This window comes from Sturnira hondurensis, unplaced genomic scaffold (assembly GCF_014824575.4).
Source record: "Sturnira hondurensis isolate 20B ecotype Veracruz unplaced genomic scaffold, ASM1482457v3 Scaffold0019117, whole genome shotgun sequence".
NCBI lineage: Eukaryota > Metazoa > Chordata > Mammalia > Chiroptera > Phyllostomidae > Sturnira > Sturnira hondurensis.
Window position 1 is genome coordinate 911,592 of NW_028091748.1, and position 19,304 is coordinate 930,895.

The 19,304-nt window shown below is 36.5% G+C and overlaps 2 protein-coding genes and 1 pseudogene across 3 annotated transcripts in view; 1 reads left to right on the forward strand and 2 right to left on the reverse strand.

The window, feature by feature from the left end:
- GTF2F2 (general transcription factor IIF subunit 2) overlaps positions 1 to 19,304 on the forward strand; it is a 132,251-nt gene that overhangs the window by 56,137 nt on the left and 56,810 nt on the right. The window contains exon 5 of one of the 2 annotated variants that reach the window (XM_037070894.1): positions 12,422 to 13,752. The exons of the other annotated variant lie outside the window; for it this stretch is intronic. Within the exon in view, the coding sequence (XP_036926789.1) occupies positions 12,422 to 12,573 (152 nt within the window). The 3' untranslated portion in view covers positions 12,574 to 13,752. Of the gene's footprint in view, positions 1 to 12,421; positions 13,753 to 19,304 lie in introns of those variants that run through there. 2 annotated transcript variants of the gene reach the window in all.
- Positions 9,100 to 10,440, reverse strand: KCTD4 (potassium channel tetramerization domain containing 4). Its single transcript, XM_037070893.1, has one exon. The coding sequence runs from the start codon at positions 10,438 to 10,440 to the stop codon at positions 9,661 to 9,663; it is 780 nt and encodes a 259-aa protein (XP_036926788.1). The 3' UTR covers positions 9,100 to 9,660.
- LOC119004165 (histidine triad nucleotide-binding protein 1-like) lies at positions 16,080 to 16,495 on the reverse strand (annotated as a pseudogene).

Sequence of the window (19,304 nt, forward strand, 5' to 3'; positions counted from 1 at the left end):
GGTATTAAACTAAGCCCTGAGAACCAAATATTTTGAAAAGACACACAGTTCCTGTCTTAAAAGGGGGGTGGATGGAGAAGGGGCTCACTGGGAGCAAGAGAGAATAAGCAACCAAATCAATCCAGATGAGTGAGAAATTCCTGATAGTCTACCATTTGAGCTATGACCTGAAGTATTAGTTAAAGCCCTACCATGGGCACGTGAAATATATGGTTGCATACTGAAATGTCATGTGTAGAGGTTTGAGAGCATGAAGGGTTTGGATCATTACCATAGTGTAAGGGATGAGGCATAGCTGGAGGAGACATGGAACTAGATGTATGTACATATCAGAGAGTAAATCCAGCTGTGTTGGTGCTACTTTTTCCTGCTTGGATAACAGAAATGATAGCTCCCCAAAGTGTACAATTATTCTCACAGTCCAGGAAGCAGGGTGTTTCTGGTGCAGAGATTCTAAAGGACTAAGCAGAGCTACTAAGATAAAGGTTTGGAGAAATTAGGGGAGAAGAGGATTAATATTATATCTCTTATTTTTTTACTTTTGTTTCCATACTGTATTCTGGACAGTTTATTTTTCCTATATACCAGTTCACTAAAGCTTTCTTCAGTTATGTCTAATCTTGTATTTAAACTCATACAGGAAGGTTTACATTTATCTGTTACATATTTTTTTATTTGTAGATGCCCTATTTATTTTTTTTTAAATCTGTTACATACACTTTTACAGGGATAGAGAAATTGTTTGTAGTCATCTTTGGAGACAATCTATTAAACCATGTTTAAGGCTTGACATTTCTCTGATAGGACAGCCAGAGGATTGAAACTAGGTGATGTAAGGGTGACCATGGAACTTACCATCCAAATTGAAACATTTTTTAGTGTAAAAAGGAGTGTTGTAAACTATATACTGTGTCAGGAAACTAGGACCTGTGGTCATCCTAGCTACAGTTCCTCAGAGACTTTCCTCTATCTTTTTTACCCTTACAGGGTATAGTCCTTTGGAATTTAAATTTAGTTTAACTTAATTTATTATTATTATTATTTTTTTTTTTTAAGGAACTCCTGTGTAGGCTCTAGACTGATTTCTCCTGCTGCCAACCCAGCTCCCCAGGTCTTGAGCTTCAGGTGTTTTAGTGTTTTCCCCCCAGTGGGAGGATTGATCTAAATAACCCTTATTTGATCTAAATAAGCCCTTATTATAGGAAATAAGAATAAATATGCTTAATTTATTTGAAGTAATGGAAGAAAGAGAACAGAAAGAATTAAGTGTCAAATAAATGCTTCTTTCCCATAAGAAATAAGAGTTCCCAAGTTGATGGTAGATGTGAGGGGGAGGAATTAAAGGATTGGAGTCACTGGTTCTTTTTTTGACTTAATGTATGGTTGCCTCTCGTGGATCCCCTGCTGGGTACTAGCCTGCAACCAAGGTGATGATGAACTCCTTGAATTTGATCTTATCTGAGAAGCACTTTATTTGCCCTTCCATTCTAAATGAAAGCTTTGTTGGATGGAGCAATCTTGGATGTAGGTCTTTGGATTTCATGACTTGGAATACTTCTTTCCAGCCCCTTGTTGCCTGTAAGGTCTCTTTTGAGAAATCAGCTGACAGTCTGATGGGAACTCCTTTGTAGGTGACTGTCCTCTTATCTCTTGCTGCTTCTAGGATTCTCTCCTTCATTTTAATCTTGGCTACTGTAATGATGATGTGCCTTGGTGTGTTCCTTCTTGGGTCCAACCTCTTTGGGACTCTGCGAGTTTCCTGGATTTCCTGGAAGTCTATTTCCTTTGCCAGACTGGGGAAGTTCTCCTTTATTATTTGTTCAAATATGTTTTCCACTCGTGGCTGTTTCTTTTCCCCTTCTGGTATCCCTATAATTCAGATGTTGGAATGTTTAAAGATGTCCTGGAGGTTTCTAAGCTTCTCCTCATTTTTTTCAATTCTTGTTTCTTCATTCTTCTCTGTTTGGTTGTGTCTTTCTTCCTTCTGGTCCACTCTCTTGATTTGAGTCCCAGTTTCCTTTCCATCACTGTTGGTTACCTGTGCATTTCCCTTCATTTCAATCAGTTTAGCCTCCATATGTTCCTCTAATTTGTGACTATAATCAACCAGTTCTGTGAGCATCCTGATCACCAGTGTTTTGAACTGTGCATCTGAGAGGTTCGCTATTTCTCGGTCACTTAGAGTTATTGGGTCTGGGGCTTTGAGTTCTTCTTGAGTTATATTTTGGACTGTTTGTGCCTGTTACGTATGAGGAGTGGAGCCCTAGTTTTTCACCAGGGCGGGGCAACTCAGTCGCTGGGTTGTGACGCTGTATGTGGGGGCGGGGTCAAAGGAAATCAATGGCAGTTCCTTCTGCCTCTTCCTGCCTCTGGGGCCCCTCGGTCTGGCCTGAATGTGCGACGTAGGTCAGCCTGTCCAGCACCCTCACTGGGTTCGCTGCTGAGGCCTGTTTGGTTTGCCCCTGGCGCCTGCGGGGTCCGTCTCACGGCTCACGCCTCTGCTGGTTTATCTACATGCAAATGTGTGACTGTGGTCAGCCTGCCCCGCACCCTCACTGGGTGCTCGATGCTACCCCAGCTGCCTCTGCACCTGGGTCACCTGGGTCGCCTTGGTCACAGGATCCTTCCTGCCCATCCCTGCTCCACTTCTGGCCCCGCCCCTCTTACCGGTCCGGTTGAACGTTTTGTTGTTGGACTTCTGTATAGTTCAGTTTTATGTTCTTTGGCTGTGTCTTTGTTTACTAAACCTTTGTTGTATTCAAACTTGGTTGTGGGAGAAGGCGCAGTGTTTCCACCTATGCCTCCATTTTGGCGGAAGTCCTAAGGTTAGTCTTGATCTAGTCTAAAGAGTGGAAGTGCCAACCTTTCTGTGACATCGTCTTGCCCACTTTTAAGGCACATGTTCTCTGCTGAGTCTCTCATTGAGTTTCTGGTCTGTAGTCTGAAGGAGGTATCACACAGTGATTAAAAGCTTGGCACTTTGGAGGTTACTTAACTACTGTGTGACTGCGGCAAATTACTTAACTCTACATGTCTGTTTTATTGTTTGTAAAATAGGGTTTCTGCCTACCTCTATCTGTTAGGATTAACAGATGTCCCAAAGTAACAGTGATTAAACATAATTTTCTTTGTAAAGGAAAATCTAGTAAGTCCAGGTCTGGGATGGTGGTTCTATGGTTATCAGCAGCTGTCTGCTATCATTAGTTTGTGGCTTTCGTCCTGAAAGTGATGCAGAGTGAATTCTTCAAGTGTACCTGCAGAATTCTGCCATCACATCTACATTCCAGGCAGCAAACTGGAGCCAATAGGGCCAGGCAAAAACTCACCTTGTTTTGTAACCCTTTGCAGGACCATATCCAAAAGTCACACCCTAGTTTTGCTTACATTAACTCTTGGTCTGAACTTGATAACTTGGCCTCACCTAGCAGCCACAGAACACTGGGAAATACAGGGTTTATCTGTGTATTGTTGCCACACTGAATCAGGGTCGAGTTACTAACAAAGAAAAGAAGTAAGTACCTAGCAGCCTCTGTACCTTGATTTAAAGGAGATAATGCACGTAAATTACCTAATACTGTGCCTGGTACCTAGTAACACGTCAGTGAATGCCACTAAAAGGTCGGATTACTAGTCTATCCCACTTTTTCTTATTTCTTTCCACCCATTAATTTTCTTTCTCAGAGTAGTGACTTTAATAATGTCTTAATTCCTGAAACTCACAGAACCAACTGGTAGATGATTTCTTTGAAAGCAAGAGACATTAGTAGTTGTTCCCTTGTTGGAAAACCAGTAGTTACTGTAGGAGAGTTTTCAGCTTTTTTTACTTCATTAGCAATATTAATATCAGTGGAGTTAATATGTCTTTTTTAACTTTGATTTTTAAATTATCAGCCATTTTTCTTTTCTATTGTCTTAAAGGCCATTGTTTTGATACATGTTCATTTTCTAAAAGGTAAAGAGAATTAAAATTAATTTTACTTCAAAATGTTATATTACAACCTTTACTTACATTTAAAGTCTTAGTGTGATACTGACTGAAGATGGGAATGATTTCACTTAATGCATAGCATTGACTTCACTAATACCTCAGTACTGTTAGTTTTTTATATTTAGCTTTGTTATTTTTCTGCATCTATTATCTAGTGAATTTTACCATACACAGTTTTGTTCTGTAATAACAAGGAATATACCATATCTTTGGACTATAAGACACACCTTTTTTTTACTATATTTTTTGCTTCAAAAATTGTTCCCTATTTTTCTCCTCTAAAATCTAGCTGCTTCTTATGGTCCAAAAAAATAGATACACCTAGGTTTTAAAGGAGAAAATTAGGGGAAAAATTTTTGAACCAAAAATGTCGTAAAAACAGTACATCCTATAGTCTGAAAAATATGGTAGTTGAACCTTTTTTTTTGTTTTGCCTTTTTATTAAGTACAGTAAGCCTTATATTCTAAAAAGTAATGATCTTATTTTATCAAAATCTAGGTTTTGATAAGATAGAAAGAAGAGGGGAGGTAAGTATAATTGGGAACTAAAATCACATTTTAAAATAAAGCCTACTTCCAGTTCTCAAGGTAGATGAATATTTGTGTACTGAGTCCCAGTGTGTTATTTTTTTGGCTGGGTTGTAACAGACACCTATCATGAATGTCTGTGGTTGAATATTTTGATATGTTTTATAAATCAGTCATCTGTGATGTTTAGATTCTTTTGTTTTGTGTTTTTCTCCTGTAATCTTTCTCCTTAAAACCTTTATTAATAATTATTTGTGTGTACAACTATATATACTCTTTCCTTTTTCTTTTATAGTTCTTTTTAAAAAATATATATGGGTAGGAAAAATATGCAGAAATAAAAGGTAGTTTTGTTAGGATATAAGATCACGAATATGCATTCCATTTAATGTCGTTTAAAAATAAATATAGCCCTGGCTGGTGTAGCTCAGTGGATTGAGCGCAGGCCTGCGAACCAGAGGATCACAGTTCGATTCCCAATCAGGATACATGCTTGAGTTGCAGGCCAGTTCCCAGCAGGGAATGCACGGAAGGCAACCATACATTGATATTTCTCTCCCTCTCTCCTTCCCTGCCCCTCTAAAGATAAATAAATAAAATCTTAAAGAAAACCTACTTATTTAAATAAATAAATACATACATAAATATAAATAAAAATTCATCAAATGGTATGATACCTAAATTAAATGTTAAATGCTCTAGTGCTTTATAAAACCATATTGAATCATAGGTTACCAAATTCAAGCAATGTAATTGTTACATGTTTGTCATGAATAGCACACAGGTTGGTGTCCTCAAAAATGCCAACCTGACAGGCCTCTCTTGCCTCCTGTAAAGCACTACTAGCTGTTCTGTGGAAGCACAGATTGTTTGAAGTCCTGATCAATTTCTCACTCCAGGTGCTGGTAGAGAAGTTTGAGTCAGAATATCAGTGTACCTCTTATAACATGTAATTCCACCAAGTGCCTTGTTACCCGACCTGTAACAACAAGGTTTCTTAACCCTCCAGTAGAGGGTGCTCTCTTGCAAGTGGCTTTGGTATTCAGTTGCTTCCTTGGCGTTTTGCCACCGATTTGCAGGCAGTCTGTTTTGTAGGAGCCATGGGATAGAGACTTTTTTACGTACCATCCTTCTCCTTTGGCTGGAGCTCCATGAGCTCTAGAGGTGACACTGGTGTTAGCCATGATGGCAGCAAACACTGCTTATTTTGTTCAAGAAGCTAAATCAACGTCCCAAAAAACTTCCTATAAAATTTTAAACTAATATAAATGAAAACGTATTTGCCTGGAGCAATTTAAGGTGTATTTTGTGTCTTGCCGTATGTATCACAGTATTAAGTTTGTGTTTGTTCTCCGTTCTGTTCATGTCTAAGTGGAAAGTCTAATTAGTGTAAATGTGCATATTTGTGCCTATTATTCATTGTTATGTCATAAAGATATCTTTACACAGGATAATAACCAGTGCTTATTGAAGGTCTATGATGAGTGAGGCACTTTACATATAATTTAGAGTTTAATTTAAGCCTTATTAAAACTCTAGCAACTAATCATTATTATCTCCATTTCACTGTGAGGATGTTGAAGTTCACAGAAGTTAAGAATCTTGATTACAGTTGTGTAAACAAGTTAGTGGGAGGTAATTGTGTTTGAACTGACGTCTGACTCCAGAGCCCATGTGTGTTTCATTGTGACTTTTTTTTCTTCATAACACATCAGTTCTGTGGACTGTACAAGTCATAAAAAGTTAACCTCCATTTCATTTAACCTGATATGTGAAAATCTATGTTAACCAATAGACTGATTTAGGATATTCTTTACTCTTGTGAGATGATTCATGTCATGTTCTTTAAGTGACATAGTATTAAAAATATTATTTGTGCCCTGACTGATGTGGCTCAGTGGGGTGGGCACTGTCCCATAAACCAAGAAAGAGGTCAGTAGATCGATTCCTGGTCTGGGCATATGCCTGAGTTACAGGTTCAGTCCCTGAACAGGACAACTTGAGACATGCAGTGGATGTTTCTCTCTTACATTGATGTCTCACTCTCTTTCTCCCTCCCTTCCCCTCTCTCTAAAAATAAATGAACAAAGTCTTTTAAAAAATAAATAAAAATATTATTTGCTTTTCCAAAATTCAGTTTTTCTCTCAAATTTTCTCTCAAATTTTAGTGAGATTTTTAACGAGTGAGGCAAACCTGTGTTTTGGTATTCTATGTTCAGCTCATATTCATGAGTGCCTGTTTTAAGCCAGTTTCTAGGTGTTAGAGATGAAAGTGGCCTGCAAAAGCAGACATGGTTCCTGCTGGCTCTGGAACTAGAGTACCTAGGTTTCAAATCTTGGTTCCATCTTTACATCTTAATGACTGTATGATCTCAGTAGGATTCTTAGTTCTCTGAATCCCTGCGTCATCTATAAGAAGGAAAGAATAATAATACTTTCTTAGGGTCAATTGAGGATTAATTGAAATAATGTATGCTCATAGCATATAATTTGGCATGTGATAAAACAATAATGTTACCTTTTATTATCATCTTAAAGACAGCATTAAAAGTGTAAGTAATTTTCTTTTAAAAAATTAACTGAACAGGCTTTGATTGTATCATCATCTTCAGTCTGAGATAATAGTTTCTTATATTATTTGAAAAGCCTGTTAAATGTTTTATTCTGTGTGCTGCCATATACATTTTAGAAATATAGTACACCATAGCTGTGTGTTATTTTTCATATTTTAAGGGGAGTGCTACAGTCACTGTGGGATATTTTCAAATACAAGGGTATATATGTTTGGCTCATGGCAGGTATTAGTAACCTACTTTTTGTTACCTTTCTTCTGAAAAGGAAGATAAAGACTTACTTTGTGATTTATTCTTTGAAGGAAAGATTGGAGAAAAATTCTTCAGTGACTGCAAACAAAAATATGGCAGCCTCATTCTGACTTACAATCAGCATTTTGTATGATTTCTTGATTTTTTTAATGGAAAATATTTCCAAATATTTTTAGAAAACAGCAAAATTTAAAAATAGACATTTTCTATATACTTAAAACACAATATGATTGTGTAAATCCAAGTTCAAGTAATTTTGAGTTTTAAATACACATTTATGAGAAGTTACACAAGAGTAATCCATCTAGTCAAATTTATTTCTAGATTATTTCATTGTTTTAGGATATCATGGCTTGTCAAAAGCTCGAGGAGGACTTAAATGCATCCAGATAAAATTTTTAGAGACAGATACAAAAATGAATGACAAATTTATTTAAGTAGTGGTTTCCATCAATAATTTGTTATAACAGTTAAATTTTCTTTTGTGTGAGTTGATGTAAAACCTTATTTATAATATTTCTAAGGAGATTTGTTCAGATATCTCCGGTAAAAATGTGTCAGAGCTGTTTTTATTATTCATAATGAAATCCTGTTAGAGCAACTCTTGCTTTAACATTAAAATTGCCACAGTGTTTTTTATTACCAAAGTCCAAATGCCAAGGAAAAGTCAACTCATATGCAGGGTAGGTATATAAACAACAGTTCAATTACTAAACTGCTAAAATATATTTCACTATTTTTTCTGTTTTCAATTAAGCCATTTTCAAGTATGTAAGAGAAAATTTTAGGTTTTAGTAGCAACATTTTTTTTCTTGTATTGAAAGAAAATATTGTGGTTGATGTGGAGTGTTGTATTTTTTTAATGTGAATTTTTAAAGGACTTCTTTGTATAATTCTTAAATATTTATTTTAGTATGAACAGCCAGCTTTTTTGTTACTGTAGATGTTGTAACTGGAAGTCAGTTATAAATCGGAGAATATTAGCTTTGCCAATTTAATCTAAATTTATATGCATAAGCCACTTTTGGCATATTTGCTAATTTATGTAACCTCAGTAAAGATTTTCAAAAATCTCTTGTTGAAATTTCTTCAAGTTAAGGTTTAGTTACAAGTTTTAATGGTTAAATTTTAAAGGAGCAAATTTAAGATGTAATTTGTTCTTAGAATCCAAAATAAGTGATATAGAAATGATTAGCTGTTATTTGGGAAGAAAAAATGCACTCACATTTAGAGCTAAGTTTCTAGATTATTTTATTGAGACAGCCATATATAAAACTTAATTATAAAAAGTATTGTCTTGTGTAGCATGAAGAAATTAAACACAACTCAGTTAATAAGAATAATGTTTAGTGATGCTCATTTACTGTTTTTGAGCTTGAAAAATGAATAGATATTTAGGGTGATACTGAAAATGAACTCCCATATTATTGTAATACCATACTGTGTTGAGACTAAGTTATCCACGCTGTGTTGGAGCTCAGCCTGCAAAGAAATGAATCTGCTGATTTTTGTCATTTCCAAGACCAGCCAGGGTGACTGCAACCTGCCAATTGACTACATCAATAAATAATACTGTGTGATATCATCGAGTGGTAATATTTATTTTAAAAGTGACACGTGTAACTTTTTATTATTAAAATTATTAATATAAGCAAAGAAGCTAGTAGTGCTTTTATTTTTATCAAGCAGTTTTCTAGGAATTTTCAGCAATATATAATCAATTCAGCTATAATTCTAGTATGCAATACAGAAACTATAAATAAGCTTTTGGCTCCTACCATTAAAAATTATATCAATAGCTTTTATACCTTCTTACACTCTATTTGGTTTCACTATGCTCTGTTTTAGTAGATTTGCATATCTATTTTTCTCTCAATGGTTAATTTTACCAGTTCAATTTCTTTGTAGACTTTTGCCACAAGTAAAAAGGATTTTAAATCTTGTAGCCCCTTCAAATATTTTATTACTATTTATTTAAATAAACAATAATGTACATGCTTGTTTATTGTGAAAGTATCTGTGACATTCTGATTGAAAGACAGCCTAAGGAAAAATAAACAAAGAACAAAAGCATTCGGTCTTTATTTACAATGTATAGAAGATGACTGTTTTCATTTTAAGTGTAAGAGACGGCAGGAAACCCTAAAGAAGGACATCTTTAGCAATAGAATTTACATACCGTTAGCTCACAGTAATTGATTAGCAGCAGGGCTCTGAGTACAGAGTTGGCTGGGCACATTATTTGGAATGCCTTTGATGCTGTGCTTTTCCGAAGCTTGCTGGCTGCATGCTTGTTGCCTTTGTTTGTGACACAAGTAATTACTTGATAAAATGAAGTGCATCGCTGTGAACAATTGACCCTTTGGAACAGTCCAGGCTGGTCAGCAGTCTAAAGCCACTCTTTAAAGCCATCATTATAGCCTCAAACTTAAGAGTCTCCAGCGTACAAACAAAGGTGTTATCTTCCTTTAGTACAAGTCGAGTGCCATTTTCAGACTTTATGAAGTATTTAAATTGAATGATATTTGATGATACTGAAAACTCCTCTGGAAATCCATCCAGCCTGCTTTTGGACACCAGAACAATACGAGATTTTATCTTTGATATGAAATCAGGAGCATTACAGAAGATTCTCAGTCCTTGTGAGCGATCGTGGTTATCTGTTATCTCCAAGAAAGTAGTCTCTCTGGTTGTTAGCTGTTCTTTCTCCCACCTGGATTTCACTTCCTCCGCCAGTCCCTTGAGCTGAAAGAATTCTGCTTCTTGTGCAAGAAGTTGATTTTCTCGAAACCCTTCGGGCAGTAGTAGTTCTCCATTTCGTAGGAAGTTTAGGACATGCCTGAAGAGGAGCCCATCCCTGTCTATGAAGTAATGACCGTCAGCATCAAACGGGCAGAGGATTTTTCCATTTACTATACCTTCAAGGAAAGTGTCTGGGTACTTGGTCAGTGTTTGTTTTTGAGTAATATATAAATATCCACCAACATTGAGCGTCATCAGTGAAGATTTGCAGTTCTTTCCTTGGTCAGCATCTTCCAGGTTGTTGTCTTTCTCTTCGTATTCCTTTTCTTTTTCTCTTCTGTTTAGTTTACACTCCATTTTTGAAAATGCTATTTTAGCTTGTTCTTTCTTGGCTTTGAGATTTTTACAAAAGAAACTGCCACACAAACACGCCTTTATTCAGCTCCAGCCTGGTGATGGAATGGAAATGCTGGCAGTATTGCTTGCTCTGTCAGCTTGATTTTGCAGTAGGTGGCGTATCAGCTGTATATGCAGGAGCTCTCTGGAGTAAGACGAGGGGGAAAAAGATAATTTGCATTTAACTGTGTCAGGGAAGGAATTTGTTGCGCAAAGATTTTCATGCATATTTTTTTAAATAATAAAAGTTATTCAGAATAAGTTGAATTTCCTCTGGCAGTTAAGCGATTACAACTGTATAATTCTCCAGCTAAGTGTGAGTTTTCATCCGTTTCTAAACATATACTAAGGTATTGCTTAATAAGGTAGGCTTAATATTGAATAATACTGTCATCTTTTGGAGAGTACTGTATATTGAATTAGTATCCTTTTTTAAAGTAAATTATAAAAAGGAAACTTAAAGAGAAAGGAATTAGGTGTATAGGATTTTCTCTCCTATAAAATGTCACACATTGCAGAGTGGTGTAGTCATTTTAGAAGTCCAAATGAGAATATTTATTTTTGACATTATACTTGAATTGGATGTTTATATGATTCTGATTTTGGGTCCTTTAGCAAGTGAGAAGAAATTTTCTTAATACCCTTTAATAAAAGGTTCTGCTTAGTTGTTTTTTTTTTACCCTAAATACAGCCTTCACAGTAATAATTTACATTTTTTGGTTAAGATTTCTTATGGAAAATATAAAGCTTGCATCACCCTAAACCTGCTTCAGTACTAAAAGACTTGGACCGATGTAGAAAATATTTCTGTGTGTGTGTGTGTGTGTGTGTGTGTGTGTGTACATGCATGCATGCATGTGTTTGGGAAGATAAGACAGGTTCAAAATGCCTGCACTAAAATAGTGTCATGGGAAAGTTAGTTGGTTGTGGTGGTGGTTTTCAGTGTTCACAAAGGATGAAAGGACCAAAACCTAAGCTTAGAAAAAAAAAACTTGGCCGCTGGAATGACATGTGAATGTAGTGTTCCCCTCCCCACATTTTTTCCCCTTCTTCCCTTATAACATGCTTACCTTCCAAAGCATATTAGTGGTCTGTGCTTTCAGTTTTAGAATTTAAAGGCCCATGGTAAAAAATGTGGACACTGTCTCCAATACACCATTATTTGATTGGTCTGACTGCTAAGTTATTCTGGAGAACTACATTGTTTTCAGAATTAGACTAGATTTTATATTAAATTGACTTACATTTCTTCTATATTAAAGATGTTTTTAAATTCTTCAGCTCTGTGGTGATAGAAATATTGGAGCAGATTCCTCTAAAATGCTTAGCTTACATTTTCTCTAAACAAGGCTAGATTTTTTCAGATAAAAAATTGTATTCTTAATTACAACAGATTTTGAATTTAGCATCTATGTGTTGTTGAGATGATCAGAAGTTTATTGAAATAAACTGCAAATCTAAGGCATAACATATCTTAGGGCTAAGTTTTTGTTTAAAGGCCGTGAAATTCATCCTCTTTACTGTACTGAAAATAAAATTAAATTTTGGAGAATTCTTAGTGTTCTCTCTAGAACTTTAAAGCTTGTTAATAGCTGTCACTTGGACTAGAGCTTCTTCTCAGTCCTGCATCATTTAAGAGTTTGCTGTTAGAGTCTGGCAGTTTCACGTATGTGTTGACTTTCGTATGCACATGGAATCGATTGGGGGTGGTTTGGGTGCAGTTTTGGAAATGTATTCATGGAATTCTTATGTTAATCATCATATAATAACGAAAGCATAACAGTTTTATTTATAGGTAGAGTCCTCTTTTAGTGAAGTTGACAGGACATCAGAATCAATAGAACATAACTGGTATAGTGGTAGAAACTGTGCTAGCATTTTCTTTGTATGTTTAAAGTGATGTAGCTGAATAGTATGTGATACCAGGTCTGTTTCCTTGCAGCCTGTTTGCCTACTTGTAGGTGCCCTTCACAGAGAGGTGAAGCTAGTGCTGCTACAGGATGGGCTTCCATGGGATGGGGAGAAGAGGCTGCAGAATTTGGACTCCTGACCTCTTCTTCATCACTCACCCCAAGGCTGCCTTATATTTCCTAACTCACTTACTTGTGGTTTCTGCTGCCTCTTTTTTTTTAACTACTGATGCTTGTTCTTTGTTTCTTTTGCTTGTTTTGACAGACTAAACCACCACATCATGTGCCTCTAACCCATGATCACTGTTTCGCACTCTACACTTCACTCTGGTGTTCTTGGCTTCCGCAAACCTGACATGTGTGATTGTTTGCCGTCTGTGGTTAGCCACAGTAGTGTTAATGGAAGCCTAGTCTGGGTGTGTGACTATAATCTCGTATCAAACCATAGGACTTTTCTTTTGTGTCCTGTTGCCTCGAACTTGTAGAAAATGGCACCCAATCGGACCCGCCTTACCCTCATCACTCCCTATTGCCCCCATTGAAATAAAGTGATTGCAGTGGACAGAAATTGCAGGGGGTTGTTGATCGTTGCTGACTGTGGTGGTTTACACGCCACTTAGGAGAAAGCCAGCTTGTCCTTTTGTCAGTCGATTATAAATTTATATTTACCTGCTTGGGGGATTATGGGGTAGGGAAAGTTTGTCCTAGGTAGTGTTAATTGGTCCACATAGCCCTAACTATTAAAATGGTGCTTCAGTACCAAAGCCAAGGGAAACATCCCTGGTTTATATGACTACATTTCTCTGCCTTACCATAGATACAAACTGGAATTAATTGGTTCAGTAGTTTCAGCAGAAAGGCTTAGCCCGCACAACAATGATCAGTTCACTTAGATACACTAGACTTAAGAATTTCATCTGCTTTGCAGGTAGAAGGATTTTTTGAAAAAAAGGTAAGGACCCTATTTTATACTGAGTACCAAAGCCCTTTATTAGATAGAGTTAGGTCACCTCTATCTTAGACATCTGTATGCTATGCATAAACCAGCCCTTTAGCCAACTTTGAAGATTTAAACAATGCCATTGTCAGGTTCTTGGTATGAGTATATTCATTAGTTAGGCCCAATTCCTAACCAAATTCTAGCTAAACTTTTTGGTATGTAGTGATGCTAATCTTCTACTGCCTGCATTTGACAGACCTGATTCCAGGCCAATGGGAGGTATTCCCATTTTATCTATCAGCTGATGGGAAATGATGTCATTGACATTATGATTGAGCATGAGAAACATTCATTTTGACATTCAGCTATGACTGTTTTACTTTAGTGCCATTCTGTACGTTAAAAAATAAAGATAAATTGAATAGTGCAATGTATTAGCATTTTAAGAATCAAGAATTTAACCATTCTTGTTTTTTAATCTAAATTATATTGTTTATGTTATTACATTTGTCCCAATTTTTAAAATTTGTCCGTTTTCATCTGAATCTATTTGAATATTCAAATTTTATTTTGTTTGGAAATAATAAAGTTTGTCTACATTAGATGTTGTCTGGTGCTGAGGTTGTACTAACAAAAGTGCATACTACAGTACCTTACCTACTGTATATTGCCTATTGACCACAGTGTCTACCCAACTATGCAGAGTGCTTGTATGCTCCTAGGACTCACCAGATGGAGCCATTGGCAGGAAGGTGATGTGGCTGGGTAATTCCAGTCAGATGAGTTTAAAAGTTTTATAGTGTTGGACTGGGTCTTCAAAAAGTCCAGGAAACTTTGCTACATCAGCAAATTTTTAGCCTCATTTGAGAAGTATAGAAAAGAATAAAACACTATGTATCAAAAGGAGCACAAATAAAAACAGCAGACTAAATGAGAAGTTCAAGCAAAATTCCATGTGTATTTTTTTTGCTTTTCATTACAAAGGTAATCTTGAAAACAGTCTACAAATAATTAATTAATTAATATTTTAAATGTACATGGGAAGATGAGTATTTCAAGGAAACCTGTTTTATAATTCTGTAAGCAGGAGTCATTTAAGTATTTTTAAAACAATTTCTCTCTTTTGAAATGTAGCCTATACAATTCACTGGAATATTTTATTGTAACCAAATGAGAAAAGTACTTCTATAAACCATCAAATGAACATTGAAATTGTATTATTGTATTGAACTCATTTTTATAGTGCTGTTTGGCAAAACAGCATTTACCTTCTCTTTGAGAAGGAGGTGTTACAAATTAATAACCTTTCTCAAAGTGAAGGATGTGACTTAAACTTATGAAGGTAATATTACTTTGAAATCACTGACCAAAAGGGTCTCAGCTCCCAAATTGTCCCCTACCACTGTTCCTTCTATTATCCTCTTATCTTTAGATCCTATTGTGTTTTTAGTGGTGAGGTGGTGTGGGGGAGAGGAGAGAAGGGTGCCTGAATAGCAGAACAGGATATGATGGTTCATAGGAGCAAATGCAGTTTCTTACTCATAGAGACTAGAATGATTATAAATTAGTAATGGAGAACTCTGTTATATTGCACATTTTTTTGACACTTACCATTTCTGAAGTGTCAGGACATTCAGGATATGTGTTAAAATTATTGACTTGTAAAAGTTTCATGGCAGTATTTTGTCTTTCTTAGTGACACATAAAGTGTCACTATCACAGTTGATAGTATTTTAAATTTGATGAAGTATTTGAGCTGTTCTCTGAGCTTACCCCAGAGAATAAAACTAACAGGGTGAGGAAAAGTGGAAAGGGGTGGGAGAAAGGTTAAGGCAGCAGTCCTCAGCCCTGGCTGCCGCATATAAGAACGATCTAGGGAGGCTATGAAAGTACTACTACCTCTTGCCCTCACAAGGACGTCCAAGTATAATCTCTAGGAGTAAGACCAGTATTTTTTTTAACTTCTGCAGGTGATTCTAATGGTTAGAGTTGAAGAACTACTTTATTAAAGACATTGATGAGCTAAGGAAAGGGAACTTACCTGAAAGGAGTTCTTAATGACGGGGACATAATTTCTCCCTTGTCGTTATGAGGATCACTTACTACGAAAGTATCTTGAAAATTATAAAGAACTGAACTAGTATGTGATATCATTTCTATCACTAATTACACATGGTGAAGAGAATAGGATGAAATTAATAAAACCTGGATCATATTCGGCTGATTTAAAAATACGCCATTACTGGGATGGGAGTAAAAGACAGAAAACTATAGTTGAACAATAATTTTAAAAAATAAAAATATGCCATTGCTCATTTGTATGTATTTCATTAATAATATTGTATCCCTCGACTATATTGTAATCTTTCCTAAGCACAGGTGTTCCCCTCACCACAGCTAGCACAGTGTCTGGCACTGTTTAACTAAAATGTAGCACTGTAGTGAAAGTCTTTTCTTCAGGAGACTTAATCTTTCCTACAGGGATTTGTTTTTCTCTCTCTTTAATCACTTTTGCTGTTGTTTTTTAAATTCTTTCTAATTGTAAATGAAGCAGTCAAAGCTGGATTACACCCTTTGATGAAGGTATAACTAAAATTATTACAGTATTATGATCTCCCCACCCTTTTGCATTTATTGTTACAGCATTCAATGTTTCGCAAAACATGGAAAGTCTTTTAGAAAATATTTCCTCAATCTTTCCATATACAGGCAAAAATAAAGTGTACTCTTCAACTTGCAAAACTGATCATTGCCTGGAGTAGGGAAAATTATTCCTAAAACATGCTTAACCAGGAGGCCAATTCACCAGCCGACCTCCAGGAACATGAAGGTGAACATGATAAACAGACTGTCTCCCATCTGAGCTTTCATTCACTACCATTTAATAACCCTTCTTCAGGCCCAGAGCAGCAGCATGTTTCTTGCCAACAATCATTAAATGTCCAAGAAGACTCTCATCATCATCCTCTGCTACAGAAATCTGGGGTACATGCTTCTTGGGTATCACCAGAAAATGTGTTAGTGCTTGAGGGGGAATATCATGAAAAGCAAGACACTGGTCATCCTCAAAAATGATCTTGGCTGGGATTTCCTTGCAAGTGATCTTCCTGAAGATCATGTCACCACCAGGCGGAGCAGCCTGAGCTTTGGCAGTCTCATGTGCCATCACGGCCTCCCTTCCTCAAGCCTGCCAGGGGCAGCATTCATTTTTTTAAATAAAACTGTGTTTTATTTCTGGGTTTTATTCAGCATCTTATTCTTTAGAGCAACTTTGAGATTAGAGATTGTCTCTTTATAACATCACAACATCATGTCCACATCTGTACTTAAGAGGTTTTTGTATTTATTAAGTATACATGTGGTGTAACAAGCAAAAAGTATTGAAACATAAATGTTGTTTTTGAAATGCCCATTCACTAAGTTATTTCTTTGATCAAAATTACATTATGGTTTCTGTAGACTCATAGAACAAACTCATGTATTTATGGCCTCCTCCTTTGATTTTGTATCTTAGCTGACCACTGTAATTCATAGGTACCCTTTGATCAGCATTACAACATCCCTTGTATAGGAATATACATCCTTCTTTTCCCCAGTCTGTAGGGGGAAAATTGGAGAGCAGTACTGTGAGTGAGGAAGTTGAAATGTTTTCTGAATCCTAAATCTAGTTCTCAAATTGTGGTTTCAATATTCTGTTTAAAATTGGAAATTCCCAGGGTATTAGGCATAGTTGTAATTTGAATATTATTGTAAGAAAACGTATTACATTAACATAACTTTTGGGAATATTTATATGACTGCCCATTTGTTACTTGTGAGGCAGCTAATCAAATGCTAACTCTGTAGGTTTACTGAAATCTGAGCATGATTGTTTATTCCTAATATTCTTGAATATTAAATAGAGATCAGAGCATCAGTTTACAAGTTTGAATAAAGATTGCATTCTTAAAATAGAAGGATTGCAAGTTTGTCTAACTGGTTTGTTAAGATGCCAAGTACCTTATGTTAATATGTCATACCCAGTGAACCACAGGCAAAATCTGCTAGGGAAAGATTTTAAATGAGGTAATGGAGACTAGTAGGCATATTGACAACGATTTACCTTTTGAATGCATCTGCTCTGTGGAAGTTCTGTCTCTTCACTACTTTTCCAGACAAGGTAGACAGGTGTGATGTAATGTGAATCAGGAAAGTAGCTTCAAAAGTCTTGAGGATCAGTCCAAAACCTTGGTTCTAGTCCACTCTTCTGTGTTTCAGTGTGAGTTGCAAGTGCTCTTAGAGCCCTTCACATTCAACTGGATCCAAAGTGGTCATGTGGAAATGAATGCCTGTGTACTTCCTGATGCCTACCGTCTTCCTAACATACCTGCTCGAATTGCTTACATGCCAGTGCTATTAAGCACCCTTCCTGCCTGCTTATTACTTTAACTTGTTCAAACTAGGAATGCCCCTAACTTGTAAAAAGTTTAAGTCACTACTTCTTGAGTTATTTAATATAGAGTATATCTCAAATTGAGATCTACAATAGGAAGCTTCTCTGAGAGCAGAACTTTGTGTGTAATCAGGTGTTGGGCAGCTTCTCAACACTTTGTCATTCTAACAAACAGTTTCTAATTTCTACTCAAAGAGAATTTTAAGTATATCTAGGTCTTTTAGAAAGTATTAGAGCAGACGAAGTAAACACTAATTAAATAATAAAACTTTCCCCAAAACTTCCCCAAACTTCTTTCTTTTTTTAAAATATATTTTATTGATTATGCCATTACAGTTGTCCCATTCCCCTCTTCATTCCCCTCCACCCTGCACACCCTCTCCCACCCACATCATTCCCCTTTAGTTCATGTCCATGTGTCATAAGTTCTGTAGATTCTATATTTCCCACACTATTTTTGCCCTCCCACTGTCTATTTTCTCCCCACCGTTTATGCTACTTATTCTCTGTACCTTCTCCCCAACTCTCCTCCTCCCACTCCCCTGTTGCTAGCCCTTCATGTGGTGTCCATTTCTGTGGTTCTGTTCCTGTTCTAGTTGTTTGTTTGGTTTGCTTTTGTTTTAGGTGTGGTTGTTAATAACAGTGAGTTTGCTGTCCTTTCACTGTTCATATTTTTTATCTTCTTTTTCTTAGATAAACCCCTTTAACATTTCATATAATAAGGGCTTGGTGATGATGAACTCCTTGAACTTGACCTTTTCTGAGAAGCACTTTATCTGCCCTTCCATTCTAAATGAAAGCTTTGTTGGATGGAGCAATCTTGGATGTAGGTCTTTGGATTTCATGACTTGGAATACTTCTTTCCAGCCCCTTGTTGCCTGTAAGGTCTCTTTTGAGAAATCAGCTGACAGTCTGATGGGAACTCCTTTGTAGGTGACTGTCCCCTTATCTCTTGCTGCTTCTAGGATTCTCTCCTTCATTTTAATCTTGGGTAATGTAATCATGATGTGCCTTGGTGTGTTCCTCCTTGGGTCCAACTTCTTTGGGACTCTCTGAGCTTCCTGGATTTCCTGGAAGTCTATTTCCTTTGCCAGATTGGGGGAGTTCTTCTTTATTATTTGTTCAAATAAGTTTTCCACTTGTTGCTCTTCCTTTTCCCCTTCTGGTACCCCTATAATTCGGATGTTGGAATGTTTAAAGATGTCCTCGAGGTTCCTACGCCTCTCCTCATTTTTTTGAATTCTTGTTTCTTTGTTCTTTTCTGTTTGGTTGTTTTCTTTCTTCCTTCTGGTCCACTCCATTGATTTGGGTCCCAGTTTCCTTTCCATCACTGTTTGGTTCCCTGTGCATTTTTCTTCATTTCACTTAGTGTAGCCTTCATTTTTTCATCTAATTTGTGACCATAATCAACCAGTTCTGTGAGCTACCTGATCACCAGGATTTTGAACTGTGCATCTGATAGGTTGGCTGTCTATCGGTCGCTTAAAAGCCACCATTTGTTCTTCTGTTTGAGCCAGTTTTGGTCAGGTTGCACCTGTTTTGT

What these genes read in the sequence shown, in the direction of transcription:
- KCTD4 (XM_037070893.1), bottom strand. Translation starts at nt 10,440, where the DNA reads ATGGAGTGTAAACTAAACAGAAGAGAAAAAGAAAAGGAATACGAAGAG.